General features: G+C 63.4%; 2 protein-coding genes across 8 annotated transcripts in view; one reads left to right on the forward strand and one right to left on the reverse strand.

The window, feature by feature from the left end:
- Positions 1-7,551, forward strand: part of SRCIN1 (SRC kinase signaling inhibitor 1) — a 59,482-nt gene extending 51,931 nt beyond the window's left edge. For 3 of the 4 annotated variants that reach the window (XM_048318355.1, XM_048318369.1, XM_048318364.1), the window contains 2 exons: positions 1,571-1,708; positions 4,418-7,551. In XM_048318355.1, the coding sequence (XP_048174312.1) occupies positions 1,571-1,708; positions 4,418-4,726 (447 nt within the window). In that variant the 3' untranslated portion in view covers positions 4,727-7,551. Of the gene's footprint in view, positions 1-1,570; positions 1,709-3,827; positions 4,286-4,417 lie in introns of those variants that run through there. The other variant, XM_048318379.1, reaches the window with a different exon arrangement.
- Positions 7,552-9,009: 1,458 nt separating this feature from the next.
- ARHGAP23 (Rho GTPase activating protein 23) overlaps positions 9,010-21,976 on the reverse strand; it is a 36,227-nt gene continuing 23,260 nt past the window's right edge. For 3 of the 4 annotated variants that reach the window (XM_048318419.1, XM_048318411.1, XM_048318395.1), the window contains exons 6-24: positions 21,866-21,920; positions 19,676-21,128; positions 18,812-18,967; positions 18,580-18,691; positions 18,443-18,500; positions 18,196-18,333; positions 17,807-18,106; positions 16,077-16,138; positions 15,636-15,763; positions 15,381-15,499; positions 15,144-15,299; positions 13,412-13,490; positions 13,052-13,125; positions 12,862-12,951; positions 12,646-12,771; positions 12,480-12,521; positions 12,271-12,364; positions 10,870-10,901; positions 9,010-10,764 (exon numbers count right to left, since the gene is read on the reverse strand). In XM_048318419.1, coding sequence (XP_048174376.1) covers positions 9,742-10,764; positions 10,870-10,901; positions 12,271-12,364; positions 12,480-12,521; positions 12,646-12,771; positions 12,862-12,951; positions 13,052-13,125; positions 13,412-13,490; positions 15,144-15,299; positions 15,381-15,499; positions 15,636-15,763; positions 16,077-16,138; positions 17,807-18,106; positions 18,196-18,333; positions 18,443-18,500; positions 18,580-18,691; positions 18,812-18,967; positions 19,676-21,128; positions 21,866-21,920 — 4,297 coding nt within the window. In that variant the 3' untranslated portion in view covers positions 9,010-9,741. The remainder of the gene's footprint in view (positions 10,765-10,869; positions 10,902-12,270; positions 12,365-12,479; positions 12,522-12,645; positions 12,772-12,861; positions 12,952-13,051; positions 13,126-13,411; positions 13,491-15,143; positions 15,300-15,380; positions 15,500-15,635; positions 15,764-16,076; positions 16,139-17,806; positions 18,107-18,195; positions 18,334-18,442; positions 18,501-18,579; positions 18,692-18,811; positions 18,968-19,675; positions 21,129-21,865; positions 21,921-21,976) is intronic. The other variant, XM_048318404.1, reaches the window with a different exon arrangement.

The raw sequence follows: 21,976 nt of genomic DNA on the forward strand, positions 1-21,976 counted from the left end.
GACACTTGGAGGGGTTTGGGAAGTGCAGGAAGGAGCGAGGCAGGAGCTGGCAGCGGGAAGGGAGACGGTGCCGGGCGGTGCTGGCTGATCCCAGAATTAGAGCCAGAATTAGACCCTGGATGAGGTGGACTCTTCCACCCTGGCAGGTTTTTGGAGCACCAGGTCCATGATGGGCATCCCACGGGATCCAAGAGCATCCCACGGGATCCAAGAGCATCCCACGGGATCCAAGGGCATCCTATGGGATCCAAGAGCATCCCACGGGATCGGCCAGGGTTGGGTGCTCCGGGATGCCGAAGCACCGCCCTTGGTTTCACCGTTTCGCATAAAAACCCTCTCCCAGCGAGCAGCAGCTGGAGCCTGGCAGATGTTTCTCCTGATTAAACCCCAGCGCGGGCTCCCTGAAGCCATCCCAAATTGCTTCCTGCTGGAATCCAGCTGAATATCTGGGAAAAACAGGGAGGGGGAAAAACGCCCTGAGCTCGGCTGCGACGTCAACCTGCTCCTTCATTAACAGCCAGCGCTGGGGAATAAATCTCCTGTTCCCTTTGGAGCCGCTCTCTCTCCCCTCGGGGGGGGGGCTCTCGCTGGGTGAACGGGGGTGTAGCTGCAATTTTTCCTGCTGGGTTGGTCTTTTTTTTCCCGGGAAATGGGAAGTGGAGCTGCGGGATGGATTTATGGCTGGGACTGGGGCAAAGCCAAGCTCAGGGTAAGGCAGGAGAGGCTTTGAGGGGTCAGTCCTAAAGCAGAGCGGGCCAGGGCAGGGCTGGTGTCACCTTCCAAGGATTCTGCGCTGGTCAGGAAGATTCCCAGTGCCGGGAATGCGGGGGATGGCGCGGCACAGGCACACGTGAGGTTGTCCCAGGGTCGGGATTTGGACTCTGATGATCCTCGCGAGTCCCTTCCAGCCGGGGATATCCCATGATTTTATGATTTCCTTGTGCTGTAGGGTGCAGGAACCCCCCATGTCCCATCCACGGGAACCACTGAGGATCCCAGCGGTTCCCCTGTGCCACGGATTTCCCAGCCTGGGCTGTCCCCACTGGCACAGGAGGCCACCAGGAGGGGACCTGGGGTGTCGCTGGCAGGGGAGGGGACACGCGGGGTGTGTGGCACTGCCCTCGCTGCCGCTCTGGCGAGCCTCTGTATCCTCACCTGTGCACAGCCATAAATAAACTCCTCTGTATTCCTATAAATAAACTCCTCTGTACTCCCATAAATAAACTCCTCTGTATCCCCACTGCCGCCGTTCCCACCTGGAATCTGCTTCTGCCTGCCGCCGCCTCTTTCCCTCTCTCTTGGCCCTGCGGGGTGTCCTGTCCTGCCCTCGGTGTCCCGGTGTTTGCCGTGTCTGCCCTAACTCCCTCTCGGGTGGCTCCCGGTAAGTCCCGGCCGCGTTTGGAGCTCGGCCACCACCAGCACGGCGAGCGGGTGACCTCGTCCTCACCTGGCATTGTCACCACGGGCTGTGCTGGCAGGGGTGGCGCGGCTCCAGGCATCCAGCGGTGCCCGTGGGCTATCCACCCAGCCAATTTTAACCCTTTTTCCCCAAAATTTTCTGTCCCGGCAGAGCGGTGGCGTCTCCATCCCGGCCATGAAGGTGGTGAATCCGGCGTCGCGGCTGAAGCAGGGCCAGCAGGGCAGCCCCGACAAGGGCAAGCACATCAAGCAGCGCATGGAGTACATGCGGATCCAGGGCCAGCAGCAGGTACTCCACCCCTAGAACCGTGCCAGGGCTGCCCGCGGCCCTGGCATCGCCCTCGGGCCCGACCTGAGTCGGGGATACCCCCAGGGTGATGATTTTTGGCTTCTCTCTCGGTGCCTTCTTCACTTTGGCTGAGCCCCGCGGGGCTGGGGACGCGGGCACGCGGCTGCTGCAGGTGGGGCTCTTGTCACACCCCGTGGCTGCTGGGGACAGGGACGCGACTTCGTGCTGGGAGTCACCAACTCGTCCCCGCTGTGGTGTGAGGGTGAAGCCGCAGCCGTTTGTCCCCCAGCGCTGGGGGTCACCACTGCCCTGACGGGGTGGCTGAGCCCCGGCGTTGTCCCCTCACCCCGGGGGACCGTGACACCTCCTTGGCCGTGGTGATGAGCTCTGGGGATGGGAATTCCCTCCCCCTGCGGCTCCTGTCCCGGGAGGTTTTGGGGAGTCCCCCCATGCATCCACAGAATCAGCTTGTGGGTGTCACAGGCGGGGTGGTGGCACGGGGACACCGGGCACTGTGGGGACAGGGTGAGCGGGCCACAGCAGCTGGAAGAGAAGCGTTTTGGGGTGGGATGGAGCATCCCCCTCACCCAGCCCCCAGCACTGACCCCCGTCCATGCCGGGGGCAGCTCCTGCTGCGGGCGGCGGGGCTCCCCCGCCTCTGTCCCTGCTGTCACCCCAGTGCTGGCCGTGCATTCCCAGCTGGCTCAGGCCCCAGCCCAGGGGATCACGGCCACTTGGGTGCCCTCCCTCCCTCCTGACCCCTTCTCTCCTCTCCCAGCACCCCTTTCCCCCTCACTGGACAGCAGCACCTCGAGCGGGTTCACCTTTCCCGCCCCCGCTCTGTGTCTCAATCTCCTTTCCATGACCAAACCACCCAATAAACCCAATTCTGCTCATTCTCGTGGATCCGTCAGCCCTGTCGGACAAACCGAAGGTTTTTCCCAGCTATTCCAGGCAGGGTTTTGGGGGGGATTTCTTGCGATTTGGGCAAATGTGGAATGAGCAAAATGGGCACCTCCTGACAAGAAGGGTCAAGCCCCCCCTCGGCTGCTCCGTCCCCAGGGTCTGGCACTGTGGAAAAACCTCCCCAGGGAGGGTCCATCCCTGTGGCCATCCTCTCCCTGACTGTCCCCTCCAGCGTGCGGGGTTTTTCCACCCCTTGGAGTCAGGGAGAGGCAGGGAGTTCCCTCTCGCATCCCCACGGACCGCACACACCGGACAAACACCGGCCTGAGGGGCTGGGAAGCATCTCCTGACTCCATGAGGCCCCCAAATCCCCTCCCCTGGAGGCCACGCAGCAGCACAGCCGCGGCTCCTCGGTGTCACCACCGTCCTCCTCGGTGACACCTCGGTCCCCCGTGGCACCATCAGCCCGCTGGCACGCCCTGGTGCCCTCGCTGGGGTGGCCACAGCTGGACTTTTCCATGTCACTTTTGTCCCCTCTGCCTTCCCTGTGCAAGATTTGACCGTGTCCCCCCTCCCTCAGCAGCCCAACCCCTCCCTGGGGGCGAGGCGGGGCTGGAGGATCCCTCTCCGCGCTCCCTGGGGGGTTTTGGAGCGTCATTCCCTGCTGGTGGCCCGGACTAGCCGGGTCGGGCCGTACCAGTGCCGCTGGTGCCACCACGGGGGGACAGGGACAGGGTGGGCACCGTCACCCTCCGCCGGGGGCTGTGCCCGCTCTAACGCCGCCCTTCTTGTCCCCCCCGTGCCTCCCCCCTGTCCCCTGTGCCCCCCCACCCCCGCCTGTGTGTGCCTGTGTGTCCGCGTGGCCGTGTGTCCGTCCGTCCGTCTGTCCCTTCCTCTCGGGGACGTCCCCTGCCCGTGCAGTGACGCCTGGGACCCGCTCTTGTCGTGCTGCTCGTGCTGGCCCTTTTCCAGCTGCTTGACCTCAGGCCTGACTCACTGCTGCTTCTGAACGAAACTCCCTTTGGTTCTCGGTTGTTTTGGGCTTTTTCTGTCCTTTTTTGTTTGTTTGTTTGTTTGGGGTTTTTTTCCTTCTTTTTTTCCTTTCTTTTGTCATTTTTTTTAAGGCTTTTTTTAAAAATTTTTTTTTTTTTTTTGGACTTTCCAGCCCTTTCTCCTCCTCCTCGTCCTCCTTGAATCTTGCTTTTCTTTCCAGGCCACTAGACCATCTAAAGAGGCCAGTGAGACCTCCCCCACGGTCTCAGAAAAACCCGCAGCTGGCAGAACATCCATCCCCGTATTGACTTCCTTTGGGGCCAGGAACTCCTCCATCTCATTCTGAGCGCCCCTGCCAGCTCCGCCCGGCCGCTCTCCTGCTCCCGGGGGCTCCTCCTCTCTTCCTCGGGCTCCTCTTCCTCCTCCCTGGGACTTGGCTTCTTCTTGAGGCGCCTGGAGGGAAACCGCCAACCTGTCCCCTCCTCTTTCTGTTTGATCCATGTTTCTGTCGCCTCCGCTCCGCCACGAACTTTTGTGTCTCGCCTGCGCCGCGCCTCGGCCCGACCTCTGTGTCCCCTCCCGCTCCGCCATGGCCAACCAGCCACTTTCTGTTTCTCTCTCTCTCTCTTTTTCCTTCTTTCTCCCTTTTTTCCCCTCCCCTTTGGATCGCTGTTGGTTTGGTTTTTTCCCCCCCTTTTTTCCCCCCTTTCCCCTCCCCACCGTTTTTTTTTTTTTCTGTTTTGTTTTTTTTTGTTTGGTTTTTTTTGTTGTTGTTTTTTTTTTGTTTTTTTTTTTCTCTCTTTATTTAAGAGCTCTCAGAGCTTCCCCCCACCAGCGTCCAGCCAGGAGCAGCTTCCAGCTCCCGCCGCGCGGAAATTCGGGAAGCAGCGGCCGCCGAAGACACCCCCGGAGCGGCCCCCGAGGGGCCCGGGAGTCCCCGCGTTGTCCCCGCAGGAGGAGAGGACAGCTCCGGCCAGGGCTCGCCGGTGGGTGGCCGGCGACGCCGAGGGCTCGGGGCCATCCCGGATCGCTGCCACCGCGGCCACCACGCCCGGCTCACCTCGAGGGGGGCAAGCGGGACCCCGGGAGTGCCGGAGGGGCCGCAGGGCGCGGGTGTGAATTGGGGAGGGGGATCCGAGCACTTGGGGCGGGGGCAGACCCGGCGGTGCGGTGATGCCGGGGGGGTCACCCGGCCGCGGCTCTGTCCCCTCCCTTTGGGGGCGAGCGGGCGGGACGGGAGCCCCGAGCCCCAGGGCAGCAGCCCCGGCCCCGCCGAGCCTGGGAGGGTCCCCGGGGGTCGTGGGAAGGTGGCCCGTGGCCACCTCGCAGCAGCGCGGCCCAGCCAGGTGTGGCACAGGTGTGTGCTGGGTGTGCCCAGGTGTGCTCCAGGTGTGCCCAGGTGTGCTCCGGGTGTGCCCAGATGTACCCCAGCTGTGCTCAGGTGTACTCTGGGTGTACCGGGGTGTGCCCAGATGTGCCCAGGTGTGCCCCAGGTGTACCCAGCTGTGCTCCAGGTACACCGAGGTGCATCCAGGTGTACCCAGCTGTGCCCAGCTGTGCTCTAGGTGTACCCAGCTGTGCCCAGGTGCACTCCAGGTGTGCCCAGCTGTGCCCAGGTGTACTCAGGTGCGCCCAGGTGTGCTCCAGCTCTGTCCAGCTGTGCCCAGCTGTGCCCAGGTGTGTGTGTGTGTGTGTGCGTGTGCTCTGCGTGTGCAACACAAGATCCAATCACTCCTTTCGTTCTCTGTTTCGTCCGTGGGTTGATTCTTTTGTTTGTTTGTTTGTTTTAATTTCGATTTCAATTCCTTTTCTCTTCCTTTTCCCCCTTCCTCCGTTTTTTTTTCTTTCGTTATTTTTTTTTCTTTTTTTTTGTATCTCGATCATTTTTGTACAGAAGAAACGAGAGCCTTTTTTTTTGAATAACAAAGAGGAAAACACACGCGAAAAAGAACAACAGAAAAAAAAAAAAAACACCAAACCAAAACAAAACAAAAAAAAGACCGAAAAAATGAAAAAAAAAAGAAAAAAAAAAATCACGATGCAATTTCTTTGGATTGCAAAAAAAGCAACTCTTTACATTTAAGTGAAGTGTCTTAACATTTTATATTGTTTTAAAAAATATATTTACATATTATATATATATAATATACGTAATATAAATCTATATATAAATATTTAAAGAGGGGGGAAAAAAAAGAAAAAGAAAAAAAACACGCCAAAAAAAAAAGGAAAAAAAAAAAAACAAAGAAGAGAAGTAAAATCACGTCCGGTATTATTTAGGGGGTGGATTTGAAATCCCTGCTTAGGTTTAGAGCTCCTCGTGGTTTCCAGAGCGGCTTCTTCGCTGAGTTCCCGCCCTCTTTCCTTGTCCCCAGCCCTGTCCCCAGGTCCCGGTGGCCCTGGGGACACGCGTCGCCCAGTGCCAGCAGCAATAGCAGTCACTTGATGCGTTTTTAAGGAATTTCTTTGGAATTATTGTTCCTTTTCTCGGTACCAAAGTGAATTCACTGTAGCAAAGCCGCAGCTTCTGGGGCCGGCCCGGGGGTGGCACCTGGCGCTGTCCCCTCCCCTGCACGGGGCTGCGTCACCTCGGGTCACCCTCGGGTCACCGCGTGTCACCCTCGGGTCACCCTCGGGGGGACGCGCTGACAGCCCCCCACCCCCCACTGCTGGAGGGTGTGGAGGTGACAAGTGCCACCCCCTTGGTGACACCCCCAGAAATGTCACAGGGGGGTGACAAGTGCCACCCCTCTTTGGGGACAAGCACATGGGGAGGTGACAAGTGCCACCCCCTTGGGGACACCCCCAAAAATGTCATGGGGAGGTGACAAGTGCCATCCTCATGGGGACACCCCCAGAAATGTCACAGGGGAGTGACAAGTGCCACCCCCTTGGTGACACCCCCAAAAATGTCACAGGGGGGTGACAAGTGCCACCCCCTTGGTGACACCCTCAAAAATGACATGGGGGGGTGACAAGTGCCACCCCCCTTTGGGGACACCCACATGGGGAGGTGACAAGTGCCACCTCTATGGGGAAACCCCCAGAAATGTCATGGGGGGGTGACAAATGCCACCCCCCTTTGGGGACACCCACATGGGGGGGTGACAAGTGCCACCCTCAAGGGGACACCCCCAAAAAGGTCATGGAGGGGTTGTCCTTCGTGCAACCCTGGTGTCCCCGAGCTGTGACAGATTTTGGGGGTGTCCCCTTTTTTCCCAGGCAGAGCAGGGGGGTGACAAGGGGTGGCAGCGCTGGCTGAGGGGGTGACAGCGCCAGGTGAGGGGGTGGCAGGCCCCGGCCTGTCCCCAAACACCCCCTCCACGTCCCCTTTTCCCGGCTGGTGTCCCCGTGAGCGTGCTGTCCCCGCGTGCGTGTGCGTCCGTCCCCTTCATGGCATCGTGCGAATCCCTCGCTGAAGCAAGAAGACAAAAACCACCAAAAAAAAAGAAAAAAAAAAAAATCAAAACTCAAAATAAAAAAAAAAAAAACCAAAACGCGGTTCTGGTTCAGACCAGGTGGGGGAAAAAAAAAAAAAAAAGACAACAACAAAAAAAGAGGAAAATGTGTAAAAACCATGAAAAAAAGCCCAAATCCAAGCGCTGCCTGCATCGTGCATGTGTCGGAGGCGCCCGCTGCATGCGCTCCCTGCTTTACTCGTCTGGATGTTGTTTCAAAAACAGGAAAAAAGAAAAAAAAAAAAAAAAAAGGCTACGACTCTGCAAAGGACAAAAAAAAAAAAATTTAAAAAGAACAAACGGAGAAAAAAAAGCGAAAAAACCACAAAAAAAAAAAGAAAAACGACGAATTTCTGGTTCTCTCTAGAGGCTGTTTTGGGGTTTCTACGCCGTCGTGTGTCTCTCTCTCTCTCTCTCTTTTCCGCATGAATTTTCTCGTGAACTGTTTTAAAAAGGAAATAAAACCCACGAAAAAAGGAAAAAAAAGAAAAAAAAAGGAAAAAAAAAAAAGAGTTGAAAACGCAGGGGGAAAAAAATGAAGAAAAAAGGGACAAAATGAAGAAAAAAGGGGAGAAAAATGAAGAAAAAAGGGAAAAATGAAGAAAAAAGGGGAAAAACTGAAGAAAAAAGGGGAAAAAATGGAGAAAAAGAATTAAAAAAAAAAAAAAAGCCTTGCACAGGGGGAAGGCGGGGGAGGGGAGGGAGGGGACCCCCCCCACCCTGTGCCACCCTGTGCCACCCCCGCCCCGCCGTGTCCCCCGTGTCGCCGTGGATGCCATGGGTAGTTGTGTGTGACCGTTGTAATTGCAAATCCCGTGACAAAAGGGTTGCTTTTTATTCTTTTCCTTTTTCCCTTTATAACTTTTTCTTTTCTATCGGAGTGTCTGGCTTTAATAAAATTAATTTTTTTTTTTTTTTTGGCCTCTTTCTCTTTTTTCTGGACCCCTTTTTCCTCCCCACCCCCCCAATTTTTCTCCTTCCCACCCCAGGTTGGGAATCATCTCGCTCTGATGAGGATGGGACATCCCCAATTCTGTTGTTTCCTCCCCACAAGCTCAGAGAAAAATGGGATTTATCCTCCCATGGATAAATCCTTCCTGGAATAAAAATTCCCGGACCCTCAGCACCAGGAATTTGGGGTCTCTGCCCGCCCCCCCCCCACCCCAAAAAAACCATGGCAATGAATACCAGCAAAACCTTGAATAACCAGTTTATTTCCAATATATAGACCAGGACTGGAGGTGGGGGGGGAGGGGGGGCAAAGCAGGGAGATTTTTTGCGTTGGTTTGGGGTTTTTTTCCTCTTTTTTGCAGTTTTTGCAGATCCCGACGGGGCCATCGCGCCGGGAATGGGATGGGAAAGGGTTTGGGGGGGGGGGGGACATGCAGGAGGGTTTTAAAAAGTCACCACTGGTCCAGCACGTCCCCTGCTCGGGGCTGGCCTTTCCGCTGAGCAAAACTTCTTAAAAAATCCTTATAAATCCTTTGGGATATGTTACAGGGGCAGAGACGATATTTACAGGGAAAATCAATCAAACAAACAAACAAACAAAAAAAAACCCAGAAAAAATCGAAAGAAAAGAAAAACAACAACAAAAAAATACGACTTTACAGCAAATATTTGCATAACGTATGAGAACGACACGGAGAGACGGTGACGGGAGGTGACACGAGGCCACCACCGAGCTGGTGGCACTTGTGTCCCCGCCTGGCCAGGCCGGGGGGTCCCCCCCACCCCGCGCCCCCTTCCTAAAGTGCTTCTGGCCTGGGGGGCAGCAAGGGGACAGCGATGGCCGGGGACAGGGACATTCCAGGACGTGCCACACGAGGCCCCCGAGTGTCTTGGGGGGTAAAGGATGGCAATGTCCCCCTCCCAGCCCTGCCACAGGGTGTCCCCTCTCAGTGCCAGCCCCTCCCTGGCCCCTTGGGACCCCCAAAGGGCCCCCCCCCCGGCTCAGTAGAGGCCCCCCCCCCCCCATCCCCCAGGTCAGGGTGACAGCGCTGAGGTCCCCAAGGGACCCCAGTACACGGGAAGGGGGGTGGTCTCTGACACGGCATCCCCAGGGCGTGGAGAGGCTCTGACACTGAGGTGCCCAGGGTCCCCCAGGGCAGGGGTCTCTCATCGAGGTCCCCAGGGTCCCTGAGGTCCCCAGGGTCCCCCAGCACACAGGGGTCTGTGACATTGAGGTGCCCAGGGTCCCCCAAAGCAGGGGTCTCTGACACTGAGGTCCCCAGGGTCCCCCAGAGCAGGGGTCTCTGACATCGAGGTCCCCAGGGTCCCTGAGGTCCCCAGGGTCCCCCAGCACACAGGGGTCTGTGACACCGACGTCCCCAGGGTCCCCAAGCCGGGGCAGGTCCCCGGCCGGAGCAGCCACAGCGCCCAGGGAAGTGCCCGCACTTCGCTCCGCCGCGGCTGGGGACAGCAGGGCCACCACCACGGGGGGACAGTCCCCGTGAGCCCCCACGCCCCTCCTGGCACTGCCTGGGGGCTGGGGGAGCGCGCAGTGGGACCGCCGAGGGAGCCCGCTGGTCCCCAAAGCGTGGGGGACGAGGTGGCTTTGTCGTGTCCCCCCGCCCCGGGACCTGTTAAATAGAGCAGCTTGTCCAGAGCACAATTAAATACAGGGACAAGGGACAGTCCTTAAATTAAACACTGGCCGGGGGTGGGGCGGGGGGGTCAGAGACACTGCGGGAAGCGCAGGGGCGCCGGGGGGCCGGGGCTGCCCGGGGGGCTCTTGGTGGCAGTGCCGGCGCCGGCAGTGCCAGGCGGGGCCGGAGCGGCGGCCGCGGGCCGGGCTTTGGTGGACTCCAGGCTGCTGAGCCCCGAGTCCTTGTCGCGACAGGGTCCCGGGGTCCCCTCGAGTCCCCGCGGCTCCTTCCACTCGTTGAAGTTGAGGTCCTTGAGGCCGCCGGGCACCACGACCGTGTGCCGGCGCCAGCTGCTCTTCTTGCGGCGGGTCTCGGGGGAGTGCGCCCGGCGCAGGCGGACCCCCATGTCATCGGCGGAGCCCCGCAGGTGCTGCCGGAGCTGCTCTCGCAGCGAGGGCCTCCCTGGGGCCACCCAGCTCTGCTCGTCCCCGCTGGCCACCGCGGCGGTGTCCCCAGCCGGCCGCGGCCGCCCCAGCTTCCTGCGGGCCAGCGTGTCGCACTGGATCAGGCGGTGCGAGTTGAAGGAGGCGCGGCCCAGGGGTGACTTGTCCTCGCCACCTGTCCCCACCTCGGCCTGTCCCGGCCGCGGCCGGGCGCCCTCGCGGCTCTCCGTGTCCGTCTCCATGTGGCTGAGCTCGCTGCGCTCGTCATCCGCCTCCTCGCCGCGGCTCCCGGCCACCGAGTGCAGCTCGGAGCACAGGCTGCGGTCCATGGTGGACAGCGTGGAGTAGCCGGACACGATGGAGCGGGCGTCCGGCGGCGGCTCGGACCCGGCGCCCGCGGGATCCGCGGAGCATTCCCGCTCCATGCCGGCCGCGCTGGGAGCCGCCGGCTCGGTGCTGGTGTCGCGGGGCGCTTTGCCGGGGGTCACCGCGGGGCCCTCCTGCTCCTGCTGCCGGCCCGGGCTGTCCCTGCGCTCCGCGTCGTCGTCGGTGCTGCTCCCCACGCCTTCGGCCTCTCTCCTCTTCTTCCTCTTGCGGGCGGCGGCCGAGACGAAGGGGATGGCGAGGAGCTCCCGGTGCGGCGGCGCTTTGCGCGACGGCCACGTGCCCTGGAAGGAGGGGACAGCGGGGTCAAGGACGGCGGCGACACGGACAGGGACGGGCTCCGCCCCCGCGTCCCCACCCTGCCAGCCCCAGCCCGGGACCCCTCTCACCTTCGGTTTGGCGGAGCCGCTGCGGGTCGAGCCTGGAAAGCAGAGGGGAGAGGGGGGTTAGAGGGGTCCCGGGAGGGGGAGGAAATGTGCTGGGGAGGGGTCTGGGGTCGAGCGGGGGATGCTGCTCCGTTCCTCCAAACCGGGACGGGGACATGCCGGGGCTGTCACACCGGCTGGCCTCTGGCAGGGTCGTGTCAGGACGTGCCAGGAGTGGTTCCGGTGGTCACAGGGGGTCCCTGGCATTGGTCGCCCACTGCAGAGCCCCAGGGTGGGGACTGGGGACCAGGGGGACACACGCAGGCACACACAGCCAGGACACACAGCCGGGACCCCCGCGGCGGGACCCCAACCCTCCCGTGGCCACAGGGCACAGAGGGGACGAGGGACAGGAGCGTGGGGAGGTGGCTCCGTGCTACGCCCAACCTCACAGCGGGGTCCGGGGTGGGCTGGGACAGGCCGGGGAGTTAAGGAGTAAAGAGGGGACACAGAGGGGACACAGAGGGGACACAGAGGGGACACAGAGGGGACAGGCAGCCCTGGCCCTGCTGCCGCAGTGTGAAGGACAAGGACAGGACACAGACCCCTCTCCCGCCCCACATGCCCAGGATGGGGTTAGCAGCTGCTGACAACGAGAGAGGGGGAGGCAGAAAGGGGGTGCTGACCCTCCCGGGGGCTTTGGGACCCTCACACCCCAGAATCTGAGTGTTCCAGGATACCCCACACCCATCCCTGCGGTGGGATGCCACCACAGGCGCTGGCCAACGATGTGGGAGAAGCAGAGTGAAAGGATTTGGGGCTCCTCAGCAGCCCCTGCTGATGTTGGAGACCCTGGGGACAGTGCCAGGCAGGACAGGGTCCCCTCCCCTCCCGCTGTCCCCGTCCTGCTGCTCCCGCTCTCTCGTGGTCCCCCCAAGGGTTAGTGCGTGAGCAATGCACCCGGGATCAGACTGTACCCGCTCTAGCTCTCGAGGAGGTCCGCTGGAGGAGGAAGAGGAGGAGGAGGAGGAAGAGGACAGCACAGAGAAGGTCAAGGAAAGAATGGAAGAAATCAGTCCAACGTCAAAGGCTCCCGGTCTCCAGGTTTGGCAGCTCGGGCACGGGCGGGGGTCCCGCGGGGCAGGGCGCTGCCAGGGCGCCCTGAGGGACAAGGAGCGGCCACCAGAGAGAAGGGTGACAGGACAGGGAGGGCAGGGGGCTCGTCGGGCATCCCCAGGGGGGTTGTTCCCATTTTTTGGAGAGGAGGGCACCGGGATGTCCCACTCCAGCACACACAGGTTGGCCGTGGCTGTGGCGAGCCAGGCTGGGTGCCCACAGAGGTGGGCAGGCAGGGACAGAGAGTCAGGAGGGGCACTCCGGGGTGCCAGGAGTGGAGGGGACGATGCCAGGGCCGCTGCCCCTCACCTGCGGCATCACCGGGCGCCGCCGTCCTGCCGATGTTGGGCAGCAGGTACTCGATGTTGGGCACGGACTGAGCCTCCTTCTCATCCACGGGGGTCTGCGGGGTGAAAAAGGGCATCAGGGGGCTGCCAACGGCCCCCCCCAGCTCCCAACCGGGAATCTGCACCCCCCTGGCCCACAGTGAGACCCCCCCGAGGCGGGGCACGACTCACCTTCTCGCCCTTGTCCTCCTTGTCACTGAAGAACCAGTCCGACTGTGGGGGGAGACGGGACAGGGGTCACAGCCCGGCCAGTAGCGCCGTCCCCATTCCTGGGGTGCAGATCCGCCCCTCCCCAGCCAGGCCAGTGCCCCCTTGCCCATCCAGGGGTGCCACTCACGTGCTGGATGAGGGTCTCCACGATCTTGTAGCGGTCAGGCATGTGCGTCACCATGTCGGTCATGTTGTCCTCGGACGTTCGCACCAGCGTGGGGCCGAACACCAGCGCCAGGTTCCGGGGCTCCATCTGCCACCAGAGCCGGGTCAGAGCTGAGCCCAGCCCCGGCCGGGGGGCTCCAGGTGGGGCAGGAGATTCCCAGGGTGGGGTGGTCAGTACCTTGTTCTTCTCTGAGTGGTCAGCGATGGTCTTCAGGTGGCCCACCAGGAATTTGAGGGTCTCGTAGTAGTGGCCTGGCAGGTCCCGGATCTGTGGGGAGGCACCGGTCACTCCTCTGCTCGCTGGCCCCACCCAAGGGGGGCTGCAGGGGGGTGTTGTCCCCACCCCAGCCCTTGTCCCATGGCCCTACCAGCTTCCGCAGCGTTCTCATCCTCTCGCTGGCATCCTCGATCCGGTTGGCTTCGATAAAGTCGTTGTATTTATCTGGAAGGGGACACGAGGGTGTCACAGCTGGGTGGAGGGGACAGGCCACCCCCTCACAGTTGGGGACCCCCGGATGAACCCGCTGGAGATACTGGGGAAGGGTCTCAGTGCTGGTCCCACTGCAGGGCAAGGAGGGACAAGGACAAGAGGCCTCGGTGATGGGGGGGGGTCTGCAGACCTGTCCCCAGTGCAGGGGGATGGGGTCTGGGGCTGCCTGGTACCGCTGGCACAGGGCCACTGGTGGCCACCCGGGGGGCTCTGGTGGCCACAGGGGACAGGGACTCACCGTCGGTGAAGAGGGGCTCGGGCAGCTTTCGGAAGAAGGATTTCAAGAGGCTGCTGATGACGTTCAGGTCCTGCCACCGCTGCAGGGGACACAAGAGGCTGCTCAGAGGGGACACCAGGAACACGCGGGGGCCAGCGGGAGGAAGTCCCCAAACCAGGGACAGCCCCGGCGACAGGCAGGGACAAAGCCCTGAGCCACGGCAGCGGCGTGGCCAGATGACAAAAGTGTCCCCAGGATGGCACCGACAGCGCTGGCACCGACCGCCAGGCGGCCCCGGAACTCCAGGGACGGGCACGGGGACGGAAACGGGGAATGACGGAGACAGGGAGGAGGGGGACTGGGAGGACGGGGACTGGGATGATGATGGGGACAGGGAGGAGGGGGACTGGGAAGAGGGGGACAGGGATAATGGGGACTGGGAGGAGGGGGACTGGGAGGATGGGGACTGGGATAACGGGGACTGGGAGGAGGGGGACAGGGAGGAGGGGGACAGGGATGAAGATGGGGACAGGGAGGATGGGGACTGGGATAGCGGGGACTGGGATAACGGGGACAGGGAGGATGGGGACAGGGATGAGGATGGGGACAGGGAGGAGGGGGACTGGGAGGAGGGGGACTGGGAGGAAGGGGACTGGGAGGAAGGGGACTGGGAGGATGGGGACTGGGATGATGATGGGGACAGGGAGGATGGGGACTGGGAAGAGGGGCATAGGGAGGAGGGGGACTGGGATGATGATGGGGACAGGGAGGATGGGGACAGGGAGGATGGATACAGGGATGATGGGGACTGGGATGATGGGGACTGGGAGGAGAGGGACTGGGAGGAGAGGGACTGGGAGGATGGGGACTGGGAGGAGAGGGACAGGGAGAAGGGGGACAGGGAGAAGGGGGACAGGGAGGATGGAAATGGGGAATGATGGATACAGGGAGGATGGGGACTGGGATGATGCAAACAGGGAGGATGGGGACTGGGTGGATGGGGACTGGGAGGATGGGGACAGGGATGATGATGGTGACAGGGATGATGATGGGGACTGGGAGGATGGGGACTGGGAGGATGGGGACAGGGATGAGGATGGGAACAGGGAGGATGGGGACAGGGAGGATGGGGACAGGGAGGATGATGGGGACAGGGAGGATGATGGGGACAGGGAGGATGGGGACTGAGATGATGATGGGGACAGGGAGAAGGGGGACAGGGAGGATGGGGACAGGGAGGATGGGGACAGGGATGATGATGGGGACAGGGATGATAATGATGGGATTGGGATAATGGGGACAAGGATGATGACAGAAACAGAGATGACGGGGACAAGGATAATGATGGGGATAAGGATGATGCCAGAGACCGGGATAATGGGGACAAGGATGTTGATGGAGACAGGGATGATGGGGACAGGGATGATGACAGTGACAAGGATGATGACAGGAACGGGGATGATAACCAGGACTGGGATGATGATGGGGACAGGGGACAAGGATGATGATGAGGACAGGGATGATAACAAGGGCTGGGATGATGATGGGGACAGGGATGATGATGGATACAGGGATAATGGGGACAGGAATGATGGAAATGGGGATGATGATGGGAACAGGGATGATAACAAGGGCTGGGATGATGATGGGGACAGGGGTGGTGACACAGACCAGGAGAGCATTCCAGAGGCATGATAGGGATGGGGACCGGGATGGGGCCAGCCATGGGGACAGTCACCTGCCCCGCCCTCACCTCGTCCTGCAGGTTGATCTCGGTGGCTCCCTTGTTGAGCTGCTCCTGCAGGCTGGACACCACCGCGTTGTTGCCGGGCACGCGGTAGATGCCCATGTACTCCAGCCCCCGGTCCTCCACCACCTTGCAGCATGCTTCCACGATCAGGGGCACATTCTGAGGGGACAGGGATGGGCTCAGGGGGTGCTGGGGCTGTGCAGGGTCCCCGAGGGCTTGGCGGTGCCGGCGTGGCCGTACCTTGTTGTCCGGGGCAGGTTGACAATCCTCCAGCCTCACGCCAAAGGCGCGCGGGGCAGATTTCTTGTTCTTCTTCATGATATTGATGCCCCACGGGGCTTTTTGGGAGCTGCTTTCATCTGGGGTGGGAGGGGAAAAAACCCACGGGATCACTTGGGATAAATGGGAAGAGGATCCCGACAGGGATTAGCACCACCGCAGCCCCAGGGGGACACAAAGCACCCACATTTTGCTGTCCTGGGGTGTCCCACGCACCTTTCGTGACGGCCGCGTCCTGCCTGGGGGACCGGGGCGCGCTGGTTCCCGTCTGCTTGAGGAACTCGGCTCGGATCCCCAGCCCGCGAGGGCCCTTGGGCGACGAGTCAGGCTTGGTGCCCGCAGGGCTGCAGGGAGAGCGGGGAGGGCTCAGCTGGGGCACGGCCGGCGGCACCAACCCGGCACAAAACCTCCCAGGAAACACTGCCGGCATCACTCGCAGGCTTCCCGGCAGCCCACGGAGACCCCCGGGGAGCACCGAGCTGCTCCGACCCTTGTTAGAAGTGCCAGGTGCCACCTTGGCCGACCCCAAGCCAAGCCGGGTGCGGGCGGCTCTTCCATCACTGCCCCATCCAGGGAGCCGCCGGCTTTGCTCCGTCACTGTCACCCCGGGGTGACCAGCGCCCCGGGGGTCTCGGTGCCCACCACCCCGGTCCGTACCTCACTTTCCGGTAGTCGTTTAACTTCTTGCTGATAAGGGCTTGGCTGGCAAAACCGGGGTCCTGGGGAGGCAGAGAGAAGAGGGGAAGGGAGAGCTTGAGCAGCGCGTCCGCCGGACACCCCCGGGCAAGTCCACGCTCTGCCGGGCACCACACGGGGCCGGCCGGCAGCAGGCAAGGGCAGCACCAGGTCCCCGCTGCCCTGGGACAGCCAGTGCCCAGCAGTGCTCGCCGTCCCACCGCTGTCCATCGCTCCAGGCCACGGAGTGGGGTCCGAGCCGGACACACACACACACACACCTCCATCGACCCGCGCCACTGCACCGCGCCACCTCCACGGGCACGGATCCATCCATGCGGGATGCTCCCGACAGCACCGCAGTGCCAGGGTTTGCCCAGACAGCTCCACGCGTTCCGACCCGGCAGCACCGTCCGGTTCCAACCCCGGCAGCACCGTCCGGTTCCAACCCCGGCAGCACCGTCCGGTTCCGACCCAGCAGCACCGTCCGGTTCCAACCACGGCAGCACCGTCCGGTTCCAACCCCGGCAGCACCGTCCGGTTCCAACCACGGCAGCACCGTCCGGTTCCGACCCAGCAGCACCGTCCGGTTCCAACCACGGCAGCACCGTCTGGTTCCGACCCAGCAGCACTGTCCGGTTCCAACCCCGGCAGCACCGTCCGGTTCCGACCCAGCAGCACCGTCCGGTTCCAACCACGGCAGCACCGTCCGGTTCCGACCCAGCAGCACTGTCCGGTTCCAACCCCGGCAGCACCGTCCGGTTCCGACCCAGCAGCACCGTCCGGTTCCAACCACGGCAGCACCGTCCGGTTCCGACCCGGCAGCACCGTCCGGTTCCAACCACGGCAGCACCGCCCCCGCTGAGCCCCCGGTGCCCTCTGGCACGGGGCTGTGCCACAGACAACCAGAGACCGCTCCGAGCTCAACGCGCCCTCCAGGGCCGGAGCCTGCCACTGACACCAAACCGAGCCACCGCCGCACCGCTGCTGGCCCAGCGCCAGCACAGCCAACCCATGGATCTCCCCCTGGAGCCCAGAGCGGCCCCGGGGGTGGCTCTGCTCATCTCAGACCCGAGCGACTTCACACAGCCCACGGCTGCCCAGGGAGGGCTCAGCCTCGGCAGCACCACGAGGGCACCATGCCCGGACCTCTCTCCACGAACGGAGCCAAGTTAAACCATGGCAGGGACACATCAAACCATGACAAGGACACGTCACACCATGGCACAGCCACGTCAAACCACGTCAGAGCCACGTCAAATCATGGCAGGGACACATCAAACCATGGCACAGCCACATTACACCGTGGTGGGGACGCATCAAACCATGGCACAGCCATGGCACACCACGGCACAGCCATGTCACGCCTCACCAAAGCCATGTCACACCATGGCAGAGCCACACCAGACCTCGGCAGAGCCACACGGGCTCCTCTGCCACCACACGACCAAACACCAGAACGGTGGAACCGGCGCCGGCCCCGCCCGGAGAGACATGGACCCTCCGCAGAGCCACATCCCGCGCACCCTGCCCCGGCCGAGGCCGCGGGGCCACGCTCTTCTTGGACGCCACGAGCCCCCATGCACCCCTGGGAGCACGGCACGGGCCTGGCCGTGGCCTGGGGAAGCAGCACAAGGCAAAGAGCCGGAGAGAGCCGAGGCGGTTAGTGCCGGGAGAGCCAGAGGCAGCCGGGAGCCCCATGTGGCTCTCACCTCGCCCTCAGCCTTGCTGTTCTCCCTGATGACTTTGATCCAGGCCAGCATGTCTTCCCGATCCTCTGCCTGAAAGAGATATTCACAGAAGTCAGCGGTCGTCAGGCGGAAGACGTGCTTCCTCTTGGTCTCGCTGTAGGAGATGTCCACCAGGCACGCTTGGATGCTGATCGGCGGCTCCTCCTCACCTGGGGCCGGGGCGCAGGTCACCGCCTCCCGCCTGTCCTTGCACAGGTACAGCGAGTGGGTGCGCAGCACGGCGAAGACGCGCTTCCACTGCCGGATGCCTCCGCCGACCTTCTGCGGGGAGAAGGGATGGAGCGCCGGCCTCAGGGAGCGGCCCCCCCGCGCCGCCGCCGAGCTCCGGGCTGGGGGCAAACCCCGCCTACCTTCCCCTTTTTGGTGAGGATCTGCTTGCAGTGGAGCCAGCCCTCCTTCCTCACGGCGCTGAACGGCACGTCCGAGAGGTCGGAGGTTGAGTGTCTTTTGGAACGGGCGTCTTCGGACGAGCCCAAACTGTCCAGAGACTGCGAGGGAGGACACGGCGGGGAGGTGTTGGGGTGATGCCATGGGCACCCCCCCGCTCCACCAGGCAGCCCCCTCACTCTTTAGGGCAGCCCCCAGCACAGCACTCACCCCATCGGTGAAGAAGCTCCTCAGCATGCGGAGGCTGGGGACCCGGCTGGGCATCCTCCTGGGGGGAGAGCAGCCCCCGTCAGCGGGAGAGGTGGGAGCTGGGGGGTGGCGGGACCGGGACGGGGGTCCAGCCCTACCTTAGGATCTTCCCCTCATCCCGAAATGCGTTCAGACCGTCGTCGCAGGACTTGGAGCGCTCGGTGGTGATGGCCAGCAGGTAGGAGGAGCGGCGGCCCGCCTTGATGCTGCCTGCGGTGGGGAGGGGGCGAAGCCCGCCCTGCTCAGCCCGGGGGGGCAGGGCAGGGCTCTGGGGCGGGGGGCTGCTCCCCTCGGGGACTCCCAGGGTGGTTCCCCCTGCCCAGCACTTACTGCAATCCTGGGAGTAGTGCCGGGACAGGGCAAAGGCGAAGGTAGGTGACGCGGGGCTGGTGGCCACGGCGGGTGCTGAGTTCATGGCGCTGGACACCACCGAGGAGGCCGGGACGTGCTTGGCCTTCAGGTCGATGCTGGGGCTGGTGGGTTCGTCTGTGAGGGGCGTGGGCAGTGTTGGAGGGGGGGTTGGGGCAGGGGAAGTCCCTGCTGAGACCCCCTGGCACTTCTGGGTTTGTAGGTGTCAGGATTGTGCTGGGGACACGCTCCCACCCCCAGGAGCTGATGGGGTACCCGGACCCTCACCCACAGCAACCCTGCGACCCCCCATCCGCACTCCACCCCCTCCCTTCCCACCCCATCCAGCTCCGTCCCCGGGAGCAGGGACAGGGCAGAGGTTTGGCTTCCCAAACCCATCTGGGTCCTGGGCAGGGAGATCCCAGGTGAGGCAGGGACAGGGACAGCCCTGTCCCCACTTGGAGCAGGGTAGGAGCCTGCAGGGCTCCAGTTCACACCAGTAAGGAGCACCAGCAGCTGGGCAGGGGGTGCAGGACAGAAGGGAGGGGTGAATGTGCTCAAACCCAGACCCTGGCACCCCATTACCGACCCCAGCCCTGCTTGGGGACAGCAAATCCGGAGGGGTGTGGGGCATTGTGGAGTGCAGAGGGGTGCAGGACACTGTGGGGTGTGGGACACTGCGGGGTGCCAGGCATTGGGGGTGCCGCTGGTGCATCCCCTTCCCATCCCCACACTCGCCACGGATGGGTGTTCTGGAATTCTGACCCCCAAAAGTGCCCTCCCTGGCACAGGACCTCCTAAATCCCTTCCCGCAGGTGACCAGCGAGCCCCCCCCCCCGGACTCACCGATGAAGGGGATGGACGCCAGCGAGTCCTCGGGGGCCGCCAAGGGAGCCACGCGCCGGCCCTGCCGCTCGCTGCCCGGCCTGTCCCCTCTGCCCGTGGCCCCGGCGGGGTCACAAATGTCCGTGTCCTTCACCCCCTCGGGGAACACAAAGTTCATCTGCCGCAGCGGCGCGGGCACCTTGCGCCCCGTGGGCGGCTTCTGCCGCAGCACCACCTCCTCCCTGCGCTCCTCCGGCTGCTCGGACACGCGGTTGCCCTCCGGCCGCGGCTCCCGGGGCGCGCTGGGCACCGGCGGGGTGGCGGCGGGCGGCGTGACGGGGCTGACCACGCTGTCCCTGAGCGGGGCCACCACGGCCCGCTGCGCGATGCTGAAGGTGGGCAGCCCCCCGAAGGCCGGGTCGCGGCAGGACAGGGCGTGCAGCAGCCCGGTGCGGCGCTGGAAGGACGGGCTATAGCTGCGGTAGCCGATGTAGCCCGAGTCATCCACGCTCTGCAGGTTGGGCTGGGACGGGTGCTTCTGCACCGGCGGCGCCTCCCGCGACGAGGAGGAGGAGGAGGAGGAAGCAGCGATGGAGCCGGGCGGGATGGGCTGCCCGGCGGCGGCCACAGCCACAGCGGCCCGGCAGAGCCTCTCGGGCGGCCACGCGGAGCGGTCGAGGTGCGACGAGAGCAGCGCGCTGGGCTCCAGCGCCTCCATGGAGCGCCCGTACCTGCTCAGGTAGTGGTCGGAGCGGGCGCGGGGGGCCCAGCCCTCGCGGCTGGGCTGCAGCAGGGTGTCGTGCGAGGCGCTGTGGGGCCAGCCCCGCGGGGCCGCGGCCCCGGAACCCCCGAGGCGGTCCTGGGACACGCTGCGGTAGCGGGGCATGGCGTGCCGCCGCTCCTCCGAAGCGCTGCGCCGCGGCTCCTGGCTGCAGAACCAGCGCGACAGCGCCTGCTGGCACTCCTGGCGACCGGGCACACGCTGGGCCCCCGACACGTCCCGGGGGGGCCGCCCGGCTCCCGAGAGTCCCCCGACTCCCTCCTTGAAGCCGCAGTGAGTCCGGTGCTCCGGGAGGTGCTTGGGGACGCCGTAGCAGGAGGCGGCGGCGGGGGACATCCCGTAGCGGTCGGGCACGGAGGATGAGACGTTGGCGGGGCAGGCGGGGCGGGAGAAGGAGCCGGGGTGCCCGTGGGGTGCGGCGGGGAGCCCGGGGGGACCCCCGGGCTGCGGCTCCTCGGGGCGGTGCGCGGGGCTGCCGCCGCTGTCGCTGCGGGCGCCGAGCGGGGACGAGGGACCGGTGATGGCCGGGCGGGGGGCGCGGGGGTCCGGCGGCTGGCCCGGGGCGGGCTCGGCACCCCGGGCCTGGAAGGGGTACGTTTTCCGTGGGTAGCAGATGGGAGGGGGCTCGGGAATGCTCTGAGCCCCTCCGGAGTACGGCTCGTTGCCCTTCAGGTAGGCGTCCTGGGAATAGGCCTGGGTGGCGGGGGGGGACAGGGGGTCAAGGAGGGGGGACAGGGTCACAATGCTCCACATTCCCACCGCAAGGATGCTCTCTGCATCCCCCAACCCCTGAGCAAATCTCCCGTGGGGTCAACTGGGCTGGGCTGGACGCAGCCCCCCCACACCCATTGCGCTTTCCCACGGGGTCCCCCCGGCTCCGAGCAACGCTGGCAGCAGCCGCAGCTCTCCCGCTGTCCCCTCCCCTCGTTCCTAAAATACCCCGGCACGGCCATCCCGGCTGTCCCGTGTCACTTTTCACAGGCGCCTCTGACTCCACGCCGGGGGATTCCCAGAGCCCGGAGCAGGCGCAGATGGGGACCCCCTTGTAAACCCCCCAGCCCTGCGGGAAGGGGTCCCTCGGGCTGGGCACAAGCAGTGGGGAACCCCACAAGCCACCAAATATCCAAGCTGGGATGGGAGAGGCATCAGGAGGAGCCCCACGCACTCCATTGGCTCAGGCCACCCTGACAGGGCCATTGTCACCCCCAGATCTGAGCCCACCGGTGGCAGAGCCACTTGGGGGGACCCAAGGATAAGCCAGACCCTAAAACCTGGGACAACTCGTCCCCCCAAAATCACAGGGGCCACATCCCCCCTGTTCCTGCCCCAGTACCCTCAGTTCTGCACCCATTGCTCCTCCAGGGATGCTGGTGAAGCCCTGTCCTCAAGTGTCCCCAAGTGTCCCCAAGGCACCCGCCCGGCAAACTCACCAGCTGGAGGATGTCCTCATCCTTGGGCATGATGGAGAGCTCCAGCACATCGTCACTGCAGGACAGGGGACGGGGGGGTCAGGCTGGACGGGGTCAGTCCCTACCTGTCCC

Source organism: Corvus hawaiiensis, chromosome 1 (assembly GCF_020740725.1).
Source record: "Corvus hawaiiensis isolate bCorHaw1 chromosome 1, bCorHaw1.pri.cur, whole genome shotgun sequence".
NCBI classification, from domain to species: Eukaryota; Metazoa; Chordata; class Aves; order Passeriformes; family Corvidae; genus Corvus; species Corvus hawaiiensis.